The sequence below is a fragment of the Stegostoma tigrinum genome, chromosome 7 (genome assembly GCF_030684315.1).
Source record: "Stegostoma tigrinum isolate sSteTig4 chromosome 7, sSteTig4.hap1, whole genome shotgun sequence".
Taxonomy (NCBI): Eukaryota; Metazoa; Chordata; class Chondrichthyes; order Orectolobiformes; family Stegostomatidae; genus Stegostoma; species Stegostoma tigrinum.
In genome coordinates this window covers 32,227,350-32,251,210 of record NC_081360.1, presented here as the reverse complement: position 1 = coordinate 32,251,210, position 23,861 = coordinate 32,227,350, and the positions used below count along the sequence as shown (strand labels likewise).

Below are 23,861 nucleotides of genomic sequence, written 5' to 3'. Positions count from 1 at the left end.
TACTGTTAGTTTCATGCCATTATCTTTGCCAATCCATAAGAAGACAGAGCCTTCAACTGCCTCAATCCTGCATGAAACCTTCCCACTACATTCCACTGTTTTTCAATGACATAACCCATGTTCAAAATCTTTGCAAAATCTGTCTTTTCAAATGGGTACTTAGTCATGCCCTGCGTAAATTCCTTTATGTATGGATCAATTCATTGTAAATGGTTTTAATTGTTTTTGAAACTATTATATAATTTTAAATTTTAGTTACTATGTTAACTATTAATTTTAAATACCACTCCAAACCGACATCACATCACTAACAGGACCAGCATGTTTGATGCAAGACCACTCGAGGGTGCAGAACATTTGCTTTTACCACATTCTTATTTCCATGTTTAAGCAATTTATTTGATTACAACCTTTTGAGCAAGAAACTGAACTATTCGTAGTAAAATCTGCCACATTCTCTTAATGCTCTCCTCTTTAAATATTGCTGCTTCTTCCCTGTTCTCACTCAAAGTGAGCTTTCTTTAATATATTCTTCATAGGAAAGTACACTTTTTCTAATCCAAATGTGAAATACAGCAGGTCAGTGTATTAAATCGAACTCAACACTACAACCAAAACAAATATAATGTGATACATCTTAAAACACAAAATAAATAATAAAATTCACCTTTTCATTATATTTTTATATCTCCTATGTATTGTTAAACAACGCATTGAGACTATAAACAATAGAATTAGTAATCACACTTAGGACTTGGAAAGCTTAAAGTTTTGACAAAAGGAATAACTATACTACATTAGGCAAAAGCACATCCTAAGTGTAAGACAGCAAATCAAAATAGCTCAACAGATAGATTTTCACCAAGAAAACATCTTAAACTTTAACTCGAGATTCAAAGTCTTGACAAACCTGCACCAGAAGAGGGTGCCGTTTTAAAACAAACTTCTGAGATGCCATATGAATAAAGGTTAGGCCCACACACAGACTGTATAAGGGTTCATTAGGTTGAATTCTGAAAGCCTGAACATACTGACCTGAAATTTAAAATAGAAAGAAACACAATACATTTAAATAATTGTTCTTAGTATCCATTTATTATGATCTTGAAAATATTAATTATATGAGTCAATGTGATTTATATCACTCAAGAATTGTGTTACAAAAATTCAGGAACATGGTTTGAGAAGGAAATATTAATAACTGATTGACAAACAAGAAACAAAACAATAGGATTACTGGGTGTTGTTCAGACTGAAGAAGGGTAGGAAGTGGATTTAAGAGATGCTTCCACATTCACATGTATGATTTAGAATGGCAGAGAGATAGATTTTGATTTTCTATAGGCTGAAAATCTCATCAGATTGATTGATTGATTTATTACGTGTAATAAAATACAGTGTAAAGCTTTGTTTACAAGCAGTACAGGCAGATCACAACAAGCAAAGGATGCACAGATCAAAAAGATTTAGAGGCTTAGAGGTTACATTGCAGGTTACATTATTTGAGGCTACAGTCCATTCAACAGTCTGATAACAGCCAAAAAGAAGCTGTTCCTGAACCTGCTTGTGCATGTGTTTGGTCTTCTGTATCTTCTGCCTGATGGGAGAGGTTGTAGAACATCATTGCCAGTGCGCAATGGGTCTTTGATGATGTTGGCTGCCTTGCCACAGCAGTGAGCCAAGTAAATAGAGTCCATAGATGGAAGGTTGGCTTCCGTGATGGCGTGGGCTGTGCACACCATCTTCTGTAATTTCTTAAAGTCCTGGGCACAGAAGTTGCGATCCCAAGCTGTTATGTACCCAGACAGTATGCTTTCAACGGTGCATCCGTAGAAGTTGGTGAGGGACCTTACAGACATGCCATTTTTCCTGAGCTGCCTGAAGAAGAGGTGTTGTTGTGCCTTTCTGACCATCGCGGCTACGTAGAACATCCAAGACAGGTCGGCTATGATCACTCCGAGTGGCTTGATGCTGTCCACTCCCGCAACCTCAGTTCCATAAGTGCAGATGGGACATGTTCTTCTCCTCCTTTCTTTCTGAAGTCAATGACCAGTTCTACAGTTTTGCCAACGTTAAGAGACAGATTGTTTACATCGCACCACATTACCAAGCCCTCTACCTCCCTTCTGTATTTTGATTTATCATTGTTAGATATCCTTCCCAATATGGTGATGTCGTCAGCAAACTTGTAGATGGCATTCATTCGGAATTTGGCAAAACAGTCATAGGTATACAGGGAGTACAGTGTCCAAAAAGGTTACTAGATATAAGTAATAACTTCGTAGAAGGTAGCAATGAAATGACATTTCAGGCATTAAAATGTTCTGCTCCCAGCCAGGAGCAAGAAGTACCAAGCACAGAAATAAACAGTAGGTAAAAAGTGCAGCAAGAGCAGAAACGAGGAAGACAAATGAGTTTCTACAACACGGAAACAGCTGCTAGATTGAAAGAGTCGTAAGGAGCCAACAGCAGAACTTGAAGCCAATACATGATATAAAAAGAAAAGGGATGTGCTACAGTGGGGTAGGACGTGTGGAAATGGAGACATCTTCGGGAGTGGAGGTGATGGGAAATATGAGCCAGGTAAGATATGAAAAGACTGTTATACACTGCTGCCAAGTGTAAATAGGGTTTATTGATTCAGATCTTGCAGCTAGCAGCAAAGCAAAGCAAAGCAAATGCATTGTCTGCCGACTGTGCAAAACTGTGTCCTTACTTTTCTCTTTGCTGCAGTGGGAACTTGCTCTTCACGATGTAATGGAGCCATGGATATTGAGAACGTATCTGAAAGTGCAAGGGGCAAGTGGAACCAGTAATACCAGTGGAATGCGAACACTCCTATTGATTAAAAAAGTGGTACTGCGCAAGCCTGGGCAATCAGTCCAAGGCTTTGCACTGACTTGTTTCAGCATGAACTCTTCCAAAGCCCATCCAGACATCATAACTTGCAGATGCGTAAAAGAGGCGTCCCTGGAAGTTGCAGAGTTGTTGGGACCCACAACAGAAGTGAATCTCTCAAAATGGCTGATATTAGGGCAAAAGAATCTGTACCATTCCAAACTTTTAACCTCATCTCTAGTCTGGCAGACTGGCTGAAATGTTGTGATAGCTGTTGGAAGTTAAGTATTCAAGGGTCACAGGCTTTACAGTTCAGTGCTGCAGTGTCGAATCTGATGGCATGCTGGGGACAAGTAACACTGCTTAATTTACCATGAGAAATTCTGTTGTCATGACGTATTGTGACAGCCAACTGTTGACATTTTAATCAAAAACTCCAAAAGAAATGTTTCTCTAGCATCTCTCGTCTTTAGTTTAGATTTCCAGGACCAGCTGTGTTTTGCTTTTGTTCTCATGTAACTAAAGTTTCAGAAATCCACATAAGCAGGTTCCATTGTAAATATGGACAGGGAACACAAAATAAAAAACTATGAAGAATCACATAAAATTATAAATGAAAACAAGGCAAAACCTCTGGGTTTGAAATGGGGATTGAATATATGGCTTTTACAATCTACTATATTTGCACCCTATTCCCTTCAACTGTACTTCACTGAAAGATTTGATTTTAACACCTCGTGAAATACTACAGGAGATTAAGTGCTATTGATGTACTTAGAAAACAAAAAGACAAAATAAATAGAGAGAAACTAAATATAGAACTACAGCAAGTTAAAATAATGCTGCAGTAAGATTCATGTATGTTATTCTTTCTTTGTACACAAGTTGGGTTTGTAGTATATCAAAAAAAAATGTAAAGCTGGCTGTTGTTCTTACTTCATCCAGTAATTTCGTCAAATGACAAAATAGACAAAATGATGCAAAGGAGGTTTTGGAGATGAAAAGACGGTGAGCAACAGTTTTTGAACTATTATTAACTATAATTAGATGTAAAACTTCATCTGTTCATAAAAATCATCTAAAGCCCAAGAAAGACATACACCAGTACTGTCAAAATCATACCCATGGCTGTATCCCAATCTTGTGTAATCAGTAACAAGACTCAGCATCACTTTTACACAGTGATGCCCATACAGGAAAGTGAATAATTGTAATGCAATTGCTAAGTGAATTCAGATTGATGTCTTTTTAACCAACAAATATATGGAATCATATATTACAAAATGATCATTGTCAACTACCTAAAGCATGCTTGAAGCTTCCAGCCACAAAAGCATTGTGTCCATTAAGTACACAGAGTGCATGGTTATCTGGGTGTTTTAGCATTAGTCGCAGGCAAAAACGGTGGTGCCTCAAATCTTGAGAGTGCATAGTAACTTGGTTAAAGATATTCCACAGTTGAGGTCTGTTCACATTTTCCATCACCATAACCCTTGAGAGAATAGCAAAAAAACAGTCAATTCATCAGGAGACACGTAGAATGTTGTTTCCATAAAACAAAACATTTAATGAAAATTGTTATCAAAGCACATTTCAACTCACATTATCAATTTAATGGCACAGCAAGGATTAAGACTAAAAAATTTAAGACCAGTACCGACTCAAATCAGTATAATAATAGTTTAGCTCAATGTCGCTTTGGGAAATATGACAGTTCTCAATTTATCTCCTTTTGTGAACACATTTTTATGACAGTTAATGTTCTTTACAATGTCTCTGTGTGATCTTTTAAATCACAGCACACTAAACGAACCAAATAAAATTTGGCCATTGATAAGTGTACACGCTAGAGTTTGTTCAATATTTGAACAGTACTTTGCAATCAGTGTATGTTCCCAGTGCTGCAGTAGGCTCAGTAACCTAATTAGTTAGGCAACAGCAGTAATCATTACTTGTTATTTGAAACAAGAAAACTGACAATCAACTATATAATATTTAAAAGTAGCAAGTATTACAAGTTGCACTTTCCAGGAATAGAAATCCATCAACAGTGGCTGGACATCAGCTTGATTTGCTTGCTATTTTGTCAAAAATTGGGAAAATATTCCAGTGAATTGAAGATGGCTTGGATTATTTAAGTTTAAAATTTAAAGGAAAATTTCACTTGTGCTCTAAATAGTCTGCCTTTTTATTCAAAGCAGTTAAATTGTGAATTAAAAGATATTTATCTCCTACAAAGAAAATGTCAGGTTACTTGGTTTAAAACAATAACATAGACCATTGTCAGATTAACATAGACATTTTAATTGTCTTTTTAAATTATCTAATCATAATGATTTTAGATGTCCCAAATATCAGGCTCAGGATAGGGACAAATTATATTGAAATATTTACTATAAACTGAAGGGCAAAGGTATTGAACAGTGCTTTACAAAGCTATATATGCACCATAAATATTCCCATCTTCCACGATGGAGGAGCCAAGCATATCAGTGAAAAAGACAACTCTGAAGTATTTGCCAAGTGATCCACAAGTGGGTAATCTATCGCAGCCAGTTGCAGGAATCCTCAGCATTACACTTGCCAGTCTTCAACCAATATGACTCACTCCATGTGATATCAAAAAACAGCTCGAGGCACTGACAAGATTCCAGCAAATGTACTGTAGACATCTGCTCCAGAATATGCTGCCAGGCTAGCCAAGCTGTTCCATTGCACCTACAACACTGACATCTACCTGACAATGCGAAAAATTGACCATGTATATGGCCTGTGCAGGACCAGAAGCAGGACAACTCAGGTTCCTCAGGGTTGTGTCCTAGGTCCAACCATCTTCAACTGCTTCATGATTGACCTTCCCTGTATCATAAGGTCAGAGGTGGGAACGTTTGCAGATGATCACAGAGTGTTCAGCAACATTCATGACACCTCAGGGACTGAAGCATTCTATATCCATATGCTGAAAAATCTGGATAATATCCAAGCTTGGGATGATAAGTGAGAAGTAATATAAAGATCACACAAGTGCATGCATTGACCATCTCCAACAAGAGAGAATCTAACAATTGACCCTTGATATTCAGTGGTAGCATCCCCCACTGTTAATATCCTGGGATTTACCATAGGTAAGAAACAGAAATGGGACATTGATAGAAACACTGTGGCTACAAGAGCAAGTCAGAGGTTCGGAATCTTGTGACAAGTAATTCACTTCCTGTCTCGCCAATACCTGTCCAGTGTCTACAAAGCACAAGTCGAGAATGTAATGAAATACTCTCCAATTGCCTTATGAGTGCACTCAAGAAACCTGGCACCATCGAGGGAAAAAAACAGCCTGCTTGTTCAATACCTCATCCACTGCCTTCAACATTTACTCCCTTCATCAGCGAAGCACAGTTGCAGCAGAGTGTATCATCTACAAGAAGCATTGCAGGAATTCTTCAAGACTCCTCTGACAGCACCTTTCAAATTTCAGCAAATGGCAAATGTCCAGGAACACCATCATTTGAAAGGTCCCCTGGTAACTGGATCAAAATCCTTGAGTTCTCTTCCTAGCAGCACTGTAGGTGTCCCTACCCATGGGAAGAAGTGGTTCAAGGACAAAGCTCACCACTGCATTCTCCAGAGAAATTAGGGATGGGCAATAAAGTACTAACTAAAGTTCATGTCCCATAAACAAAATAAAAAAAAGATACATTCGACCATATTCAAAAGGGGCACCTGGCCTGAATTGAAAAGTCATCAAACTCAATTTTGATGAAAACGTTTGTGTGCAGTTGTATATTACTTGAATGTCGTAAAACATTCTAGTTGTTTGTACTTAACAGGATTGTTATTAATAATTTCAAAAATGATATCGAGCTATGGAAGGAGATTCAAGACATGATCACAAACTTGGACCAAGGTTTTAGAACATAGAACATAGAACATAGAACAGTACAGCACAGAACAGGCCCTTCAGCCCACAATGTTGTGCCGACCATTGATCCTCATGTATGCACCCTCAAATTTCTGTGACCATATACAGGTCCAGCAGTCTCTTACATGACCCCAATGACCTTGCTTCCACAACTGCTGCCGGCAACGCATTCCATGCTCTCACAACTCTCTGCGTAAAGAACCTGCCTCTGACATCCCCTCTATACTTTCCACCAACCAGCTTAAAACTATGACCCCTCGTGCTAGCCATTTCTGCCCTTGGAAATAGTCTCTGGCTATCAACTCTATCTATGCCTCTCATTATCTTGTATACCTCAATTAGGTCCCCTCTCCTCCTCCTTTTCTCCAATGAAAAGAGACCGAGCTCAGTCAACCTCTCTTCATAAGATAAGCCCTCCAGTCCAGGCAGCATCCTGGTAAACCTCCTCTGAACCCTCTCCAAAGCATCCACATCTTTCCTATAATACGGCGACCAGAACTGGACGCAGTATTCCAAGTGCGGTCTAACCAAAGTTTTATAGAGATGCAACAAGATCTCACGACTCTTAAACTCAATCCCCCTGTTAATGAAAGCCAAAACACCATATGCTTTCTTAACAACCCTGTCCACTTGGGTGGCCATTTTAAGGGATCTATGTATCTGCACACCAAGATCCCTCTGTTCCTCCACGCTGCCAAGAATCCTATCCTTAATCCTGTACTCAGCTTTCAAATTCGACCTTCCAAAATGCATCACCTCGCATTTATCCAGGCTGAACTCCATCTGCCACCTCTCAGCCCATCTCTGCATCCTGTCAATGTCCCGCTGCAGCCTACAACAGCCCTCTACACTGTCAACGACACCTCCGACCTTTGTGTAGCGTTTTAAAAGAGAGAGGTAGACACAGAGATTTACAGAGGGATTTCCAGAGTTTGAGTGAATTTGTAGCTGAAACATAGTCATAAAAGTTGCAGCAATTAAAAAAATCAGAGATGTGCAAGATTATTGGATGGGAGCAAAAATCTCAAAGATTTGTACGGTTGGAGTAGGTTACAGAGAAAGGAAAGGGCAAGACCACTGACAGACTAAAACAAGGATGAGAATTTTAAAAAATAAGGCATATGAAGATCAACAGCCTATATAGAAAGTTAAGAATTCTTTTCTACTTTGCTCTTTTTCTTTCCGTCAACTTTCCAATGTGCTGATTTACAGCCATGTTTTTCTCATCACAAGAAGAACCTGGAATTTAGAATTCTTGACAAAGACAAATTTAACTACTTTATATATGAAACAATTTCATAACAAGTTATTTGTTTTTAAAACAAAACCAGCAAATGGTGTGGCCATTTCTCCCCGTGTCCAAAATTGCCTAGTTTAAGAACTGAAGAAGTTTCAGCATTAAAGGTGCAGTATAAACAAATCGTGCCACTATTAAAAAATGCAGGTAAAAAGCATATTGCCCAGACTTCAAAAAGCCTCAAAAAAATCTTCCCTATGAAAGCTATGCAAGTCAGCCCTCTAGTGGATATAATGAATCAGTAGAGTTTGGATGCAGACGCTTTGGTCCAAATCTTCCATTTCAACCAGATATCCTAATTAATCCAGTCACATTTGCCAGCATTTGACCTTTATGCCTCTAAATCCTTCCTATTCACGGATCCATCCAGATGCCTTTTAAGTGTTGTAATTGTACCAGTCTCCACTACTTCCTCTGGCGCTCATTCTGTACATGCACCACCCTCTGTGTTAAAAAGTTGCCTCTTAGCTCCCTCTTATGTCTTTACCCTCTCACGTTAAACCAATGCCCTCTAGTTGTAGGACTCCCCTACCCTGGGAAAAAGACCTTGACTTTTCACTCTATTAATGCCCTTTATGATTTTATAAACCTCCATAAAGGTCACCCCTCAACTTCCAGGGAAAACAGCCCCAGACTATTTGGCCTCTCCTTATAGGTCAAACTCTCCAAACCAGACAAAAGCCTTGTAAATCTTTTCAGACTCTTTCAAGTTTACCAACATTGTTCCTATAGCAGGGAAACCAAAACTGAATGCAGTATTTCAAAAGTGGCCTAACCAATACCTGTACAGCCACAGCATGACATTCCAACTCCGATACTCAATGCACTGACCAATAAAGGGAAGTGTACCAAATGCCCTCTTCACTATCCTGTTTATTTGGGACTCTTTAGGCTTGATTTATTTCAAAAGCATTTAGTTCACTTGTCAGTGAAAACACAAAAATACATATAACATGGACAACGAGAGAGAAGACAAAGCAAGAACGAAACAACAGTAATGAGAAAGGTCAGAAGCTTAAAGTCTATTTGGTACATCACGCCTAAACCCACATTCCAGCTTTTGGTCCAAAGCCTTGTAGGAATCACTTCAAGTACATTTCCAAGTATTTTTTTTAAAATGTGATGAATGTTTCTGCCTCTCTCTCATTCAAAGTGAGACAGTTCCAGATCTCCACTACTTCCTGAGAGAAGTTGTTCTCAACTTTCCTCAGATCCTTCTTTCACTTGCTTTAAATTTATGCTCTCTGGCTATTAACCTAACTGCTAAGTGAAAGTATTTTATTACAATCAACATCTATAATTTTCCAACAATCTCCTCTGTTCCCAAGAAAACAACTCCAATTTATCCAATATTTTCTCAAAGATAACATCTTCCTGTCCTTTTAATATTCCTTTAAATGTATCCCCTCTAGTACAATAACTTATTTTCCATATTACAGAGCTCTATGCTCTGACTTGATTTAATTATTTTTTTTCCACATTCTAACCTATGTTCCTTTCTCTTGTTTTCTATGCCTTTGCAAGTCAGGTAAAGTATCCAGCATGCCGTAATAATGCACTTATCTAATGGCCCTGCTATCATCGGGGATCTATGGACATACACTCCAAGATCCCTCTGGACACCTCAGTATCCAGTTATTAATAATAATATATCAGTTATTCTAGATTAAGTTGTCTTGTTTGGCCTCGCACTTACCCAGGCCAACTTGCATTTGTCACTTTTCTGTCCACTGACAAGTCTATTGATACTTGCCTGGGATCTCCTGAAATACCCTCTATTTATCCTTCTATACATGCAGCAATTAAACAACAGGATGCAGAAGCTCCACAAATATCCTAACCTCAATATTGGGGGAGGCCAGCATGTCAGTACAATCAACAAGGCAAACGCATTTTCGTTCATCTTCAGCCAGAAGTGTCAAGTGGACCATCTAGCACAGCCTCCTCCAAAAGTCCACATAATCACAGATGTCAGTCTTCAGTAAACTTGATTCACTCATCTTGAAATCAAGAAACAGTTGAAGAATCAGAATATTGCAAAGGCTATGGGTCTAGGATTGTTGGACAACATTCCAACAAGAGTACAATAGACTTGTGCTCAAGAACTAGCTCCACCCTTTGCTAAGCTGTTCCAGTATAACTACAACATTGGCATCTACCCAATATGAAAAATTATCCTAGTATCCTGTCCCAAAAAAAGCAGGACAAATCCAACCCAGCCAAATAAACCTTCTTTCAGTTCACTCTCAATCATCAGCAAAGTGATGAAAGAGGTCCTTTGACAGTGCTGTCAAGTAAATTCTGCTAAGGAAGAAGCTGCTCACTGAAGTTCAGTTTTGAGTTATGCCAGGACCATTCTGCTCCGGACATTGTTACATCCTTAAGTCCATGACTTAAGTTCACTTCACCTGACAAAGTGGCAATGCTTATTATTTCATATAAACCTGTTGGACTATAAGCTGGTGTTGTGAGACTTCTAAGCTTATCTTCAGTCTAAACATGGATAAAAGAACTGAATTGCAGAGGAGAAGTGAGAATGGATAATAGATACCCTTCACAACAAAACAACATTCAATCGAATATGGCATCAAGGACTTCTAGTAAAACTGGAGTTAATGGGAATCAAGGAGAAAACTCTCTGCTGGTTGGAGCTATATGTAGCACAAAAGATGATAATTGTGGTTGCTGGAGGTCAATTATCTCAGATCCAGGACATCACTCCTATTTACCATGCTAAACTAAAGAAAAAGCTGTTCAGAAGTCTGTAATATGGAATGGAAAACTGCATGCAGAACTGCCTTCATCTTATTGGGCCTGCACTTACTGGATTAAAAAATCCTCCTAAATGTAGTTTATGCTTTTTTCACCTTTTACATCAGTTAATATTTGAGTAGTTGATACATTCCAGCATTATTGCCCACACTGTTTCTCCACTTCTCAACAAAGTACCTACACATATCTTGCTCTGACTGTTCAGGGGTCTGCAGTATATTTCCAACAGTGACTGCCCTTTTTTTCTCTCAGTTCAAACCACATAGTCTCATTCAATAATCATTCCAGCATATCATCCCACTTTACAATTTTTCTAATTTCTTTAATCAATATGCAACACCCTTTCACCCTTTTTTAAAGTCCCCTCGCTATCCCATCTGTAACTAGGAATTGCTTCTGATTTGCCGTCACTTCTGCAATGTAAGAAGTGGAGGCAGTCCATGTATAGACAGCAAGCTCCCATGAACAGCAGTGAGTTAATCACCACTGAATATGTTTATGTGATGTTGATTGAATTATAAATATCGACACCAGGGGTAACTCATCTGCTCTGTTTCAAAGCAGTGCTGTGGCACCTTTTGGATCTACCCGACAAGGCAGGTATGGCTTCTATTTTTACCTTCCTATCAACATACATCAATGCAGCACCACCTCAGTTATAACAGTGTCAACTCTGAATTCAGTGCTCATCCAGGAGTACAACTTGAGTCCAGAACCTTCTGACTCAGAAGTATGAATGATACCAATGGAGTGATGGCTGACACATACACAGACATAGCTAATTTGAACTTAATGTAAATAATGTGCTCTTTCGCGAATTAAAATTCACCAAATTGTGACATTAGGAATGGATTGATCTGAAGTACCTGATATAATTATACGCTTTTCTGAAGTTGTTATCCAGAACAGCAGCAGACAGGCCAAAGTATTCCAACTCTTTCCGTTTCTGCCGATCATCATAAAATGAGTAGTATTCCAACGAAGAATCAACCAAGAGTTCAGCTTCTTTGAAACGTTTGAGGTCACATAATGTGTAAATAGCTTTTAGCAATAAATTCCACCAGTCATCCTTATTCAGTACACTAGTTTTCCCTGGGTAAAAAAAATGATATGGACACATTTAAATTACCCGTTCAAAATGAGACCAGATAAAGAATTTATTGTTTATTACCTGGGCAGCACAGTGGCTCAGTGGTTAGCACTGCTGCCTCACAGTGCCAGGGGCCTGGGTTCTATCCTACCCTCGGGCGATTGTCTGTGTGGAGTTTGCACATTCTCCCCGTGTCTGCACGGGTTTCTACTGGGTGCTCCAGTTTCCTTCCACAGTCCAAAGATGTGCAGGCTAGGTGGATTGGCCATGCTAAATTTCCTGTAGCATTCAAGGACTTGTAGATTAGGTAGGTTATAGGGGGTTGGTTCTGAGTGGGATGCTGAGGGTCGGTGTGGACATGCTGGGCCGAAGGGCCTGTTTCCACACTGTAGGGATTCTATGATTATTTGCAGCACTGAAATGAAATCAAAATGATGCATCAATACAAGCAACATAATGGATGTATTAAAATGGCAGCAACTATTTGGTGTAATTACCCATTAAAAAGATAGCATTTAATAGGGGAAAAGGTGTGCGTGGGTATTGTTGTACAAAACACACCCATTTTTATAGGACAAAATGATGTTCTTATAAAGAGGGCTGACATTTTAAAATATTCAGATTTCATAAAACCTGATGTTGTTTGTTAGAGAGGGGGTGGCAGGAAGATGACTGTTTAAGTAGGCTGAGGTCATTGTACAGCAGTGTAATCCAAAAACTACATCATAGCCTGTAGATTTCTGCCAATTTTTATTCTACGTCACTAACTAAAGGATTGACTTTCAAGGTATTGAGTTAAACGGAAAGAATGCAAGCTGCTAATGACATCTGTACTTTTCTGTATCCTATTTATAAGGCAGGTTGGCTGATCAATTTGTTGCAAAAATCCATAGCTATTGGCTTAGGCACTGAATTAGCCACTCAGAATCATTGGAGTTTTAATGTATTTTCACTAGACATATCACATCGGAGTCACTGCTACCCCAAAACAATCTACTGGAATTCATATTTTAGTGAACTGCAACAAATAAAGTAGATAAATGTCTGGTAGATATAAAGAAAAGACAGTCTTTACTTTTTCTCACATTTAAATCATGTCTACAGCAAAACTATAAATGAACAATAATCAGATTTGCGCTTGTGTATTTTTATATGCAATTTGAATCATTTTCTTTAGGTTTCACCATTTAACACCAATTTCATTACTCCAAGAATTTGGAAATATCTGTCTTATTTCCCAGCACTGCACTTGCATTACTTGTCGTACATCTTTGTCAATTTCACCCGAATATTTCAAGGTCTCCTCACCAGCTCCCCCATTTCCATTCTTCTCTGTCGTCCACATTCTGCTCCTTGATCAACCATATTGTTGTTTACCTGAATTACTGTCCTATTCTCCAACACATCTCATTTATAAGTCTTTCTATAATCCATAACACATCTGCAACATGCTTCTGTCCTGTGTTAGCATGTGTCCCTTGACATATTTTACATTTTCTGTCCATCTTAAGTTAGAACTTTCAACAGTATCAGCCTAACACTTAAGCTCCTTGCCTCCGCATCATTAATTGTCATCTTCAAAAACTTCCTTAAAGCTCTTGCTTTAGTGTACCTTCAATGGGTGTTTTGTTTGCAAGACAAAAATACCATTTCTTCCCTTAAGTTGCCTGATGCAGTTAATAAATTGATCAGTGAACAACTCAACCACAAGGAACAGAATTTGAGAGGCTTTGTTTTATTACAAGAATACAATGCAAAATATATATTCACCAAGAGATTTTGTAATTTCCAGACATTCAGAAAGTATCAGCAAAACTCCAACTACATTATAATGGTGGGCAGCTGCTTGATTCCTCAAGGGAGATTACACCCAACATTGCCACGTGATATCGTAATCGGAGTTTGCAAAGAGGATTGTGGCACATATAGGCATCACATGCAGTGTGCATTACCTAAGACAAGCCTGGGGCAATGCTTCATCAACTCCCGAATTACAGCATTTAAGTTAGCTGAGAATTGACGACTTGTCAATTTCCATGGGACACAAACTCACAGTATATACTAAATTACTTTGTCAATTTAAGTGGCATAATTCAGGTAGCATTCTTAAGGTTACAATACAAAAAATAGAAATGTCAAAGATTTATAGAGGACAGAGAACTGTTAAAGTCAAATGCATTCAGTTGCAGACTTTCTCAATATTACGACACACTGACATACAGATGATCACATCAATTTAGTCTTGGATCTCACTGTAGACTGGTACCAGATCAGCTTGTCTGGACTAAATGATTTTAAGTCTAAACACTACATGATTACAAGTTTAATGGCGCACTGACCTCTACATCGCCGAGGCCAGACGCCAACTCTCCGACACCACCTCCTGCCGCCTCCTCGATCATGACCCCACACCCGAGCACCAAACCATCATCTCCAACACCATTCACGACCTCATCACCTCAGGGGACCTCCCACCCACAGCCTCCAACCTCATTGTTCCCCAACCCCGCACGGCCCGTTTCTATCTCCTTCCCAAAATCCACAAACCTGCCTGCCCTGGTCGACCCATCGTCTCAGCCTGCTCCTGCCCCACCGAACTCATCTCCACCTATCTGGACTCCATTTTCTCCCCTTTGGTCCAGGAACTCCCCACCTACGTCCGTGACATCACCCACGCCCTCCACCTCCTCCAGGACTTCCAATTCCCTGGCCCCCAACACCTCATATTCACCATGGACGTCCAGTCCCTGTACACCTGCATTCCGCATGGAGATGGCCTCAAGGCCCTCCGCTTCTTCCTGTCCCACAGGCCCGACCAGTCCCCCTCCACCGACACTCTCATCCGCCTAGCTGAACTCGTCCTCACACTCAACAACTTCTCTTTTGACTCCTCCCACTTCCTACAGACTAAGGGGGTGGCCATGGGCACCCGCATGGGCCCCAGCTATGCCTGCCTCTTTGTAGGTTACGTGGAACAGTCCCTCTTCCGCACCTACACAGGCCCCAAACCCCACCTCTTCCTCCGGTACATTGATGACTGTATCGGCGCCGCCTCTTGCTCCCCAGAGGAGCTCGAACAGTTCATCCACTTCACCAACACCTTCCACCCCAACCTTCAGTTCACCTGGGCCATCTCCAGCACATCCCTCACCTTCCTGGACCTCTCAGTCCCCATCTCAGGCAACCAGCTTGTAACTGATGTCCATTTCAAGCCCACCGACTCCCACAGCTACCTAGAATACACCTCCTCCCACCCACCCTCCTGCAAAAATTCCATCCCCTATTCCCAATTCCTCCGCCTCCGCCGCATCTGCTCCCACGACAAGACATTCCACTCCCGCACATCCCAGATGTCCAAGTTCTTTAAGGACCGCAATTTTCCCCCCACGGTGATCGAGAACGCCCTTGACCGCGTCTCCCGCATTTCCCGCGACACATCCCTCACACCCCGCCCCCGCCACAACCGCCCCAAGAGGATCCCCCTCGTTCTCACACACCACCCTACCAACCTCCGGATACAACGCATTATCCTCCGACACTTCCGCCATTTACAATCCGACCCCACCACCCAAGACATTTTTCCATCCCCTCCCCTGTCTGCTTTCCGGAGAGACCACTCTCTCCGTGACTCCCTTGTTCGCTCCACACTGCCCTCCAACCCCACCACACCCGGCACCTTCCCCTGCAACCGCAGGAAATGCTACACTTGTCCCCACACCTCCTCCCTCACCCCCATCCCAGGCCCCAAGATGACATTCCACATCAAGCAGAGGTTCACCTGCACATCTGCCAATGTGGTATACTGCATCCACTGTACCCGGTGCGGCTTCCTCTACATTGGGGAAACCAAGCGGAGGCTTGGGGACCGCTTTGCAGAACACCTCCGCTCAGTTCGCAACAAACAACTGCACCTCCCAGTCGCAAACCATTTCCACTCCCCCTCCCATTCTCTTGATGACATGTCCATCATGGGCCTCCTGCACTGCCACAATGATGCCACCCGAAGGTTGCAGGAACAGCAACTCATATTCCGCCTGGGAACCCTGCAGCCATATGGTATCAATGTGGACTTCACCAGTTTCAAAATCTCCCCTTCCCCTACTGCATCCCTAAACCAGCCCAGTTCGTCCCCTCCCCCCATTGCACCACACAACCAGCCCAGCTCTTCCCCCCCACCCACTGCATCCCAAAACCAGTCCAACCTGTCTCTGCCTCCCTAACCGGTTCTTCCTCTCACCCATCCCTTCCTCCCACCCCAAGCCGCACCCCCCGCTACCTACTAACCTCATCCCACCTCCTTGACCTGTCCGTCTTCCCTGGACTAACCTATCCCCTCCCTACCTCCCCACCTACACTCTCTCCACCTATCTTCTTTACTCTCCATCTTCGGTCCGCCTCCCCCTCTCTCCCTATTTATTCCAGTTCCCTCCCCCCATCCCCCTCTCTGATGAAGGGTCTAGGCCCGAAACGTCAGCTTTTGTGCTCCTGAGATGCTGCTTGGCCTGCTGTGTTCATCCAGCCTCACATTTTATTATCTATGATTACAAGTTTTATTCTTTACCTTTAACATCCAAATATGCAGCTTCCTGATCATCGATATCACTAATTTTATCTCTCAAGTCCTTTACAAGATATAGGTGCTTTTCCCCACTTTTGGAACTTGAAACCAATGAAACTTGCGCTCTGCTCATTGCGACCTACAAGACAAATTAATTTCATTTGTTCTTTGTTTCAGCTCAATTTTCTTGCAAACAAAGATCAACAACTGCTAATTCTCCAAGGTGATGTAGTTTCTACTCCAAATATTCTCCTTAAACATGGAGTGACATCATGAATAGTTTAAAGAATAAGATACAAATTATTAGGTTTTTAAGGTTCTTGCAAAGATTTGTAGCTCAGGTTGCAGATGAACTTGTTGGCTTGGTCACCAAACTGATTGTCGTCACACAGACATTTTGTCACCATGCTAGTTAACATTATCAGTATGGCCTCCGATGAAGCAATTGTCGTTCTACTCCACTTGGAGTGGCGTGGAACAGCATTGCTTCATCAGAGCTGCACTGATGATGTTACCTACCATTATAACAAAAACATCAGTACGATAACCAGGAGCTCAGCGAGCAAGCCGACAACCTCAATTATTGACTTTTGAGTGAGTTTTGGAAGTTTTACTTGATTCTAAAACAGTGAATGACAATGACAAAAAGGAACAATTTTTAAAGACGTCATTGTATTCAGGAGAGTGTGATTTTTGAAATGTCATTCAGTGGATGTGGGTATCGCTAGCCAGAGGACAGTTAACAATCAACCACATGTAGGGCTTGGAGTCACATGTAGGCCAGACCGGATAAGGACAACACTTTCTTTCCCTAAAAGGGCATCGGAGAACCAGATGGGTTTTCCCCAACAATTGACAATGCTTTCATTGTCATTACTAGACTCCTAATTCCAGATTTTCATTTAGTTCAAACTTCACCATCTGTCATGGTGGAATTTGAACCCAGGTCTGCAGAACATCACCTGGGTCTCTACATTCACAGTCTAACGTTAATACCACACGATTATTTACCTGATATAAACCTTTGTTAATTTTCATATAGTTATAAAAATCCAGCCTTTTCAACATATTCACAATTTTTCCTATGCTAATTTTTGCAGACTTGAACAGCTGCAAAATCAAGAGGATCCATCAGCACACATGCAAGTAGAACCTACTTCACTTTGATACTGCAAGTTGTATATCAATTTTCTTTTTGCTTGTCAAGATTCCAACTCACCTTTAAAAGCATTGCTAGCATTGCGAGTAAAGCATCCACATAATCTGGCAACTTTTTTTGGGAACAGAGTAAGGTAGAGCGATGGAGTAACAACTTCAGTTCCTGAATGATACACAAGACAAAACTTGAGCTTTAAATAGCCTGACAATTGAAAGCATTAATTGGACAAAAAAAATGAGGCATTCAATTTTCCTGCAGAATACTGTCTGCAAATGGGTTACCGACAATCTCTTATTCCAGAGATTATACCAAGCATTAGACGGTTGAAAAACAAACATGACAATTGTTAGAAGTAACATTAATTCTACTGTTCCCCACAAAACCATTCTGTGGATGTTGTGACATTTTCTTTGAGAGTATTCAGACTTTATTCTGTCAATGGTTTATCAACTTCTCAAGGCAATGTCTGTTTTTTGTGTTCTTCCTTGTCTTCCTTGGACTGAATATCTAATAGCAGATTGTGCTTAGTTTAGGAGCCCAACAAAACTGCAAATCCACCAACTAACAAACATCGAAGTTGCCAAGCAGACATGACACAATCTTTTGGATATGAGTCACGTATTCAACAGAGTGATTAATAATCATTTTAATTAAGCAATTACTCACTAATAGCCTCTACATTTCTAGCGGAGGCGTAAGTCAGCAGCAGTGGGTTTTATTAAAACCTTAGAAACCATAAGGCAATTTCAGGAGGGTGAACGATCAAATACCAGCTCTTTCATTAGATGCTGTGCCATGAGCCCCATTTAGTATCAGCTGAATATTCTCCTTCTGTGCTGTAAAGTTTCTTATAGTGCAAATCAAATACTTGCCGCCATTTTAAGACTCCATTATGTTGCTGGTATGAACTACATTGAAATACTGGTCTTGTAGTCATGATTAGTCTGTTATTACATTTCTTACCTGTTGAGCTGCATTTGCATCATGCGCTAGAGTTTCAGGATCGTGCATTGATTCCAGAGCCTCAAGAGCTTTCTCCGGTCGCCCTAGTTGTTGTTGTAACGTTGATAAGGAAATACGTGCATCCAGGTGCAAAGGTGCCATTGCCACCACTTTGGTGTAACTCTCTGCTGCAAGCTCCATATGTCCCAAGGCTTTCAGACACTCTTAAGTTAGAAAGTTAGAATTGAGCATAAACGCTTCCATTCTCAAAATTATTCCTTGTTCTTTTCATTTCCCTTTCCAATTACAGCTTTACATATACCGTTACAATCAACAGATCATGAGCACAAATAAAGAAAATAATAGCAAATATGTCAACAGACAGTTTATCTTCTACAGGAAACTAACTGTAATGTTTTGCACAAAGCTAGCGTAACTACATACATTACAGTGAAGGGAAACTGTTCACAGCATGAGAAGTGTCTTGATCCACAGCTGAACAGTTAGATCATCTGTGCTATTTTGGTGCCATTACTATTCTTCAAATGTAAATAATTAATTATGTTTTTCTAATTTGATGTTAAACTTCAATGGTTTTCAAAATACACAAAGCCTTCCATTTATATATATCTCACAAACATCCCACTTCAGAAAGAATGAACAATTTTGAAAGTGCAGTCAAACAATAAAGCTATTTTGCACAAAAACACGACTTGCCAGAGAAACTCAGCAGCATCTGTGAAGAAAAAGCAGAGTCAAGGTTTAAGGCCAGTGACCCTTAGTCATACAGCATGGAACCAGACCCTTTAGTTCAACACATCCGTACCACACAGGTTTCCTAAACTAAACTTGCCCCATTTGCATATGTTTAGTCCATATCCCTTTAAGCCCTTCCTATTTATGTACATGTCAAAATATCTTTTAAATGGTGTAACTGTACTCGCCTCTAACTACTTCCTCTGGTAGCTCGTTCTATATATGCACCACCCCTTGTTTGAAAAGGTGACCTCTCAGGTCCTTTTTAAATCCTTCCCCTCTCACCTTAAACCTATGCCTTCTAGTTTTGGACTCGTCTGCCCTGGGAAAAAGACTTTGGCTATTCACCTTATCCGTGCCCATCATCATTTTATAACCCTCTATAAGGTCACCCCTCAGTCTGCTACAGTCCTGGGAAAAAAGTCCCAACCTATCCAGCCTCTCCCTATAACTCAAATCCTCCAGTCTTGGTAACAGCTTTGTAAATCTTTTTTGCACCATTTCCAGTTTGATAACATCCTTCCTATAACAGGGCAGCAGAATTGTATGCAATACTCCAAATGTGGCCTTGCCAATGTCTTGTACAGCCATAACATGACATCCCAACTCCCATACTCGATGCTCTGACTGAAGAACGCAAGTGTGCTGACCACCTTCTTCACCATCCTGTCTAGCTGTGACACCACTTTCAAGGAATTAGGTACCTGCACCGTAGGTCTCGCTGTTTATCAACACTCCCCAGGGTTCTACCATTAACTGACCCTTCTTAGTTCTGTTTTTGTTTCAGATTTCTAGCATCAACAGTTCTTTATTTTCGATTAAGCTATTTTGCATACTGCAGTACAAATAGTAATGAAATGAATGATCAATTTGTCATGGTAGTTTAGGGTTGAATATTAGTCAGGACAAAGAAAGTCAAAATTCATGAAATAGTATCCCATAATTCTCAGTTACTCAGCTCATCAGAAAGGCATCATGTGACATTGCAGCATTCCTGCAATAATGAAGTAGAATCTCAACCTAGATTGTGTTTAAGCATTTAAGGAGGCTGCCATTGGATACCGAAGTAACTAAACACAGAATTCTTATTCATTGAAAATGGATAAATTTGGTTCTCTAATGTGCAGAACAATACTCTTAATTTAACGCAAGTTTACTCAAGACTACTCACTTAGTTTATGGACCCTTCTATATATTTCACAAGAGTGTAAAAATATTTACTTTAAAAGACAAGATTTAGATTTGTCAGTTTTTGAATCTAGTTACCTGCATGACGAAGCCAAACAACTGCAAGGTTGTACCGTTCCGAACAGACGAGGGCACTCAGAAGGGGCAATGCAGAGTTATATTCACCAATCTCTAGAAAAGCTTCAGCTACATCTAAATAAAGATCTCCCATTTCTTCAGGGTTCTGTTCCATTAAGTTTGTCATCAAAAGCTAAAGATGAAAAAAATTTGACTCCGTTATTAACCACAACTAAGTACAACAGCTCTTAGAGATAGTAGGAACTGCAGATGCTGAAGACTCTGAAATAACAAGGCGTCAAGCTGGATGAACACAGCAGGCCAAGCACCATCATAGGACCAGGAAAGCTGACGTTTCGGGCCTCGATCCTTCTTCATTTTCTGAAGAAGAGTCTAGGCCCAAAACATCAGCTTTCCTGCTCCTCTGATGCTGCTTGGCCTGCTGTGTTCATCCAGCTCGACACTTTGTTAGCTATTAGAATTATTTCACTAATGTTGCAAATATAAATGAAATCTGTGCTCATTGAACTTTAAAATGGACTCTTCTTTAGTGAATTCAGAAGAACAATACAAAGTTACTAAAGTAAGAACCATGCAAATTAGAATTATTCCCAATTGCAACCAAAATGTTATATTCTGCAACATTGGATATGTTGCAGTACATCTGGGTTTATGTCAATAGAGTAAGCTAAATCAGTTGAGAAAATACAATATTTAAAATTACGATTTAATATTCAAATCAAAACTCTGAATCTCTTCATTTAAATGAAATCATTTTGTTTTCTTAAAACCACAGTAGTAGATCTTTTGTCCATATTCATGGTAAAAATATATTCACATATATCGTCAAAATTATAAGGCTGGTACATATTAAAGAACCATACAACAAAATTATCATACAAAAATGCTGGGTGTATTTTATTGGGAGAAATTAATCTTCCAGGTGCTCAAAAACTTCAACAGGAAAGGAGAAATAAGTGTGGCTGAATATTAAAAGATTGGCCTTTCACATCTAGAATTAGATCTCACCTGACTTGAAATTTTTGGACGTTAATTTCAGACTGAAAAAGTCTGAAGTAAAGTCTATTTGTCTTTTTGATCTAATTATTCTTAAATTTATTCAAAAAATCTTGCTGATTTGAAACTTACATCAAGAGGCTTGAGGATATGGAGATGGATCAAACACACTATCAACTTGACTCGAATGTCTATGGGGACGGCTTCTGGGATCTGACAGTTGTAAGTAATATCTAAACTCGATAAAGCAGACAGAAGAAAATGAGATACCTTTTGACATATTCATTTCTCCTACGTTTTTCATTTTTCACTACTTTCTTCCCATTTCAAAAGCCGAAACAGCATACATACACTAGATTCATGCCAAGGTTACTAAATTAGAGAGTCAAGCTATTTCCAGGCTATTGATAACTTTGTCTCCACTTGTTTCTTGTAGTCATAATTAACTTACCCTTTAACCTCTAAACAGTTATCAGCAGTACAGCCAAAACTGGAACCTTAAGACATACGATTCAAACGTGTTTCAGTTCATTCACAGTATCTCTCTTACCATTCCCAGTAGTTCCATGGCTGGATGTCTGTTTCTTTGAATCACACTTTAATCCTCTTTTTCATTCTGTAAAGTGCTTTCAGTTTTTTTTCTACATTAAGGATGTTATGCAAATATAAATTGACGCTCAACTATCGGAATTTTTTTGTCTGGCTCTCTTTGCCACTTAAAATGCACTATTATTTTAGAAGTTCAAGCTGCAACTGAATTTCCATCTATTTTAGCTGATTTCGGAAAAACAGCAAGTGAATATAGGGTTAAAATTGTGCCAGAACTTTTGGTATTTTCTATGCAAGTAAATATGCAGAACAAATATATTAATTAACTCAAGTACTGCCTCACAAAAAAGCAATCTGTATGTAAATACTAGAATCAGATACAATTTTACATAAGAATCGGATGCACATAGGACAGTGCCTTTTACTAAAATGCACCGCTCTAAAAACTAATGCTTTTGCGTGCCAAAAATGCTATACCACATTGTTATAAATATAATGGAAGCACTGAAAGAAAGCTACATCATATGATGAGAAAGTATTTTCAGAAACCAAAGATAGCAAGCACAGGAGTCATAAGTGAGTAACCTAAAGCAAGTTAGGACACAGCCAGCAAAGTATTGGAAGACCTCAAGTTCACAAACCGGCAGGAAGTGAATTGGAACAGTCAAGTCTAAAGGCAACAAAAGCATGAATGTGATTTCAGCAACAGATGAGCTAACCAGAGAGACAAAGTCAAACAATGTCGCACAGGTAGAAGCAGGTGGTCTTAACACAGATGCAAATATGTAGTTGGAAACTCGAGTCAATATGACATCAAGATTGAGAACTGATTGGATTCGTTTCAGACTGTTGCCAAGAAGTCAAAAGCTCGGGAATGGGGCTTGGCAAGGGGAATAAAGCAATGGCTTCAGTCTTCTTAGTCTTGATCCAGTTCACAACTACTTTACCTATGAACCACAAGTGTTTTACAGAACAAAATTACCCTCCGCAGATTCTTCCAAAAGATCTTGTTTGATGGCAACTTTTTCAACCACAACTTCAGTAAACTTAGTTATAACCTATAAAGCAAAGAAGATTAGAACAGTTACAATGAAATTCATCAAAGAAGTGATAACATTTTCATGTTTATTCATATCTCACTTCTACATGTCAAGAACTTGTCAACAGCAAAAATTGTTGGTCACAGAAAAGGAAATTAATTCTTCCTTTACTAAACGGGGAGAAGAAAGCAAGTAATTTTTTTAAGCAGATGTTCGCAGAGGGAGAAAAATTTAAAAGAGACAATTCAAGAAGTAGGGGGGTGAAGTAATTGTCGGAAAACTAGCTTGCATGCAAAAGAAAAGGAAGTGTGGAAAACAGTATGCACAAGGACAAATCTTGGCTGGTGGAGACACCCCAGGTAGGATAGACAAAGATAAAAGCAAAGTACATTACTGCAAATGCTAGAATCTGAAAACACAATACTCCAAGTGTGGCCGCACCAGAGTTTTGTACAGCTTCACCATAACCTCTTGGTTCCAGAACTCGATCCCTCTATTAATAAAAGCTAAAACACTGTACGCCTTCTTAACAGCCCTGTCAACCTGGGTGGCAACTTTCAAGGATCTGTGTACATGGACACTGAGATCTCTCTGCTCATCTACACTACTAAGAATCCTACCATTAGCCCTGTACTTTGCCTTCTGGTTACTCCTACCAAAGTGCATCATTTCACACTTG

At 39.9% G+C, this 23,861-nt stretch overlaps 1 protein-coding gene across 1 annotated transcript in view; it reads right to left on the bottom strand.

Moving 5' to 3' along the window:
* The window catches only part of gtf3c3 (general transcription factor IIIC, polypeptide 3), a 48,477-nt gene that overhangs the window by 3,468 nt on the left and 21,148 nt on the right, over positions 1-23,861 (bottom strand). Inside the window, exons 8-16 of the mRNA XM_048533668.2 lie at positions 23,125-23,200; positions 21,726-21,826; positions 20,598-20,769; positions 18,597-18,799; positions 17,694-17,795; positions 16,478-16,613; positions 11,693-11,918; positions 4,140-4,330; positions 911-1,035 (exon numbers count right to left, since the gene is read on the bottom strand). Coding sequence (XP_048389625.1) covers positions 911-1,035; positions 4,140-4,330; positions 11,693-11,918; positions 16,478-16,613; positions 17,694-17,795; positions 18,597-18,799; positions 20,598-20,769; positions 21,726-21,826; positions 23,125-23,200 — 1,332 coding nt within the window. The remainder of the gene's footprint in view (positions 1-910; positions 1,036-4,139; positions 4,331-11,692; positions 11,919-16,477; positions 16,614-17,693; positions 17,796-18,596; positions 18,800-20,597; positions 20,770-21,725; positions 21,827-23,124; positions 23,201-23,861) is intronic.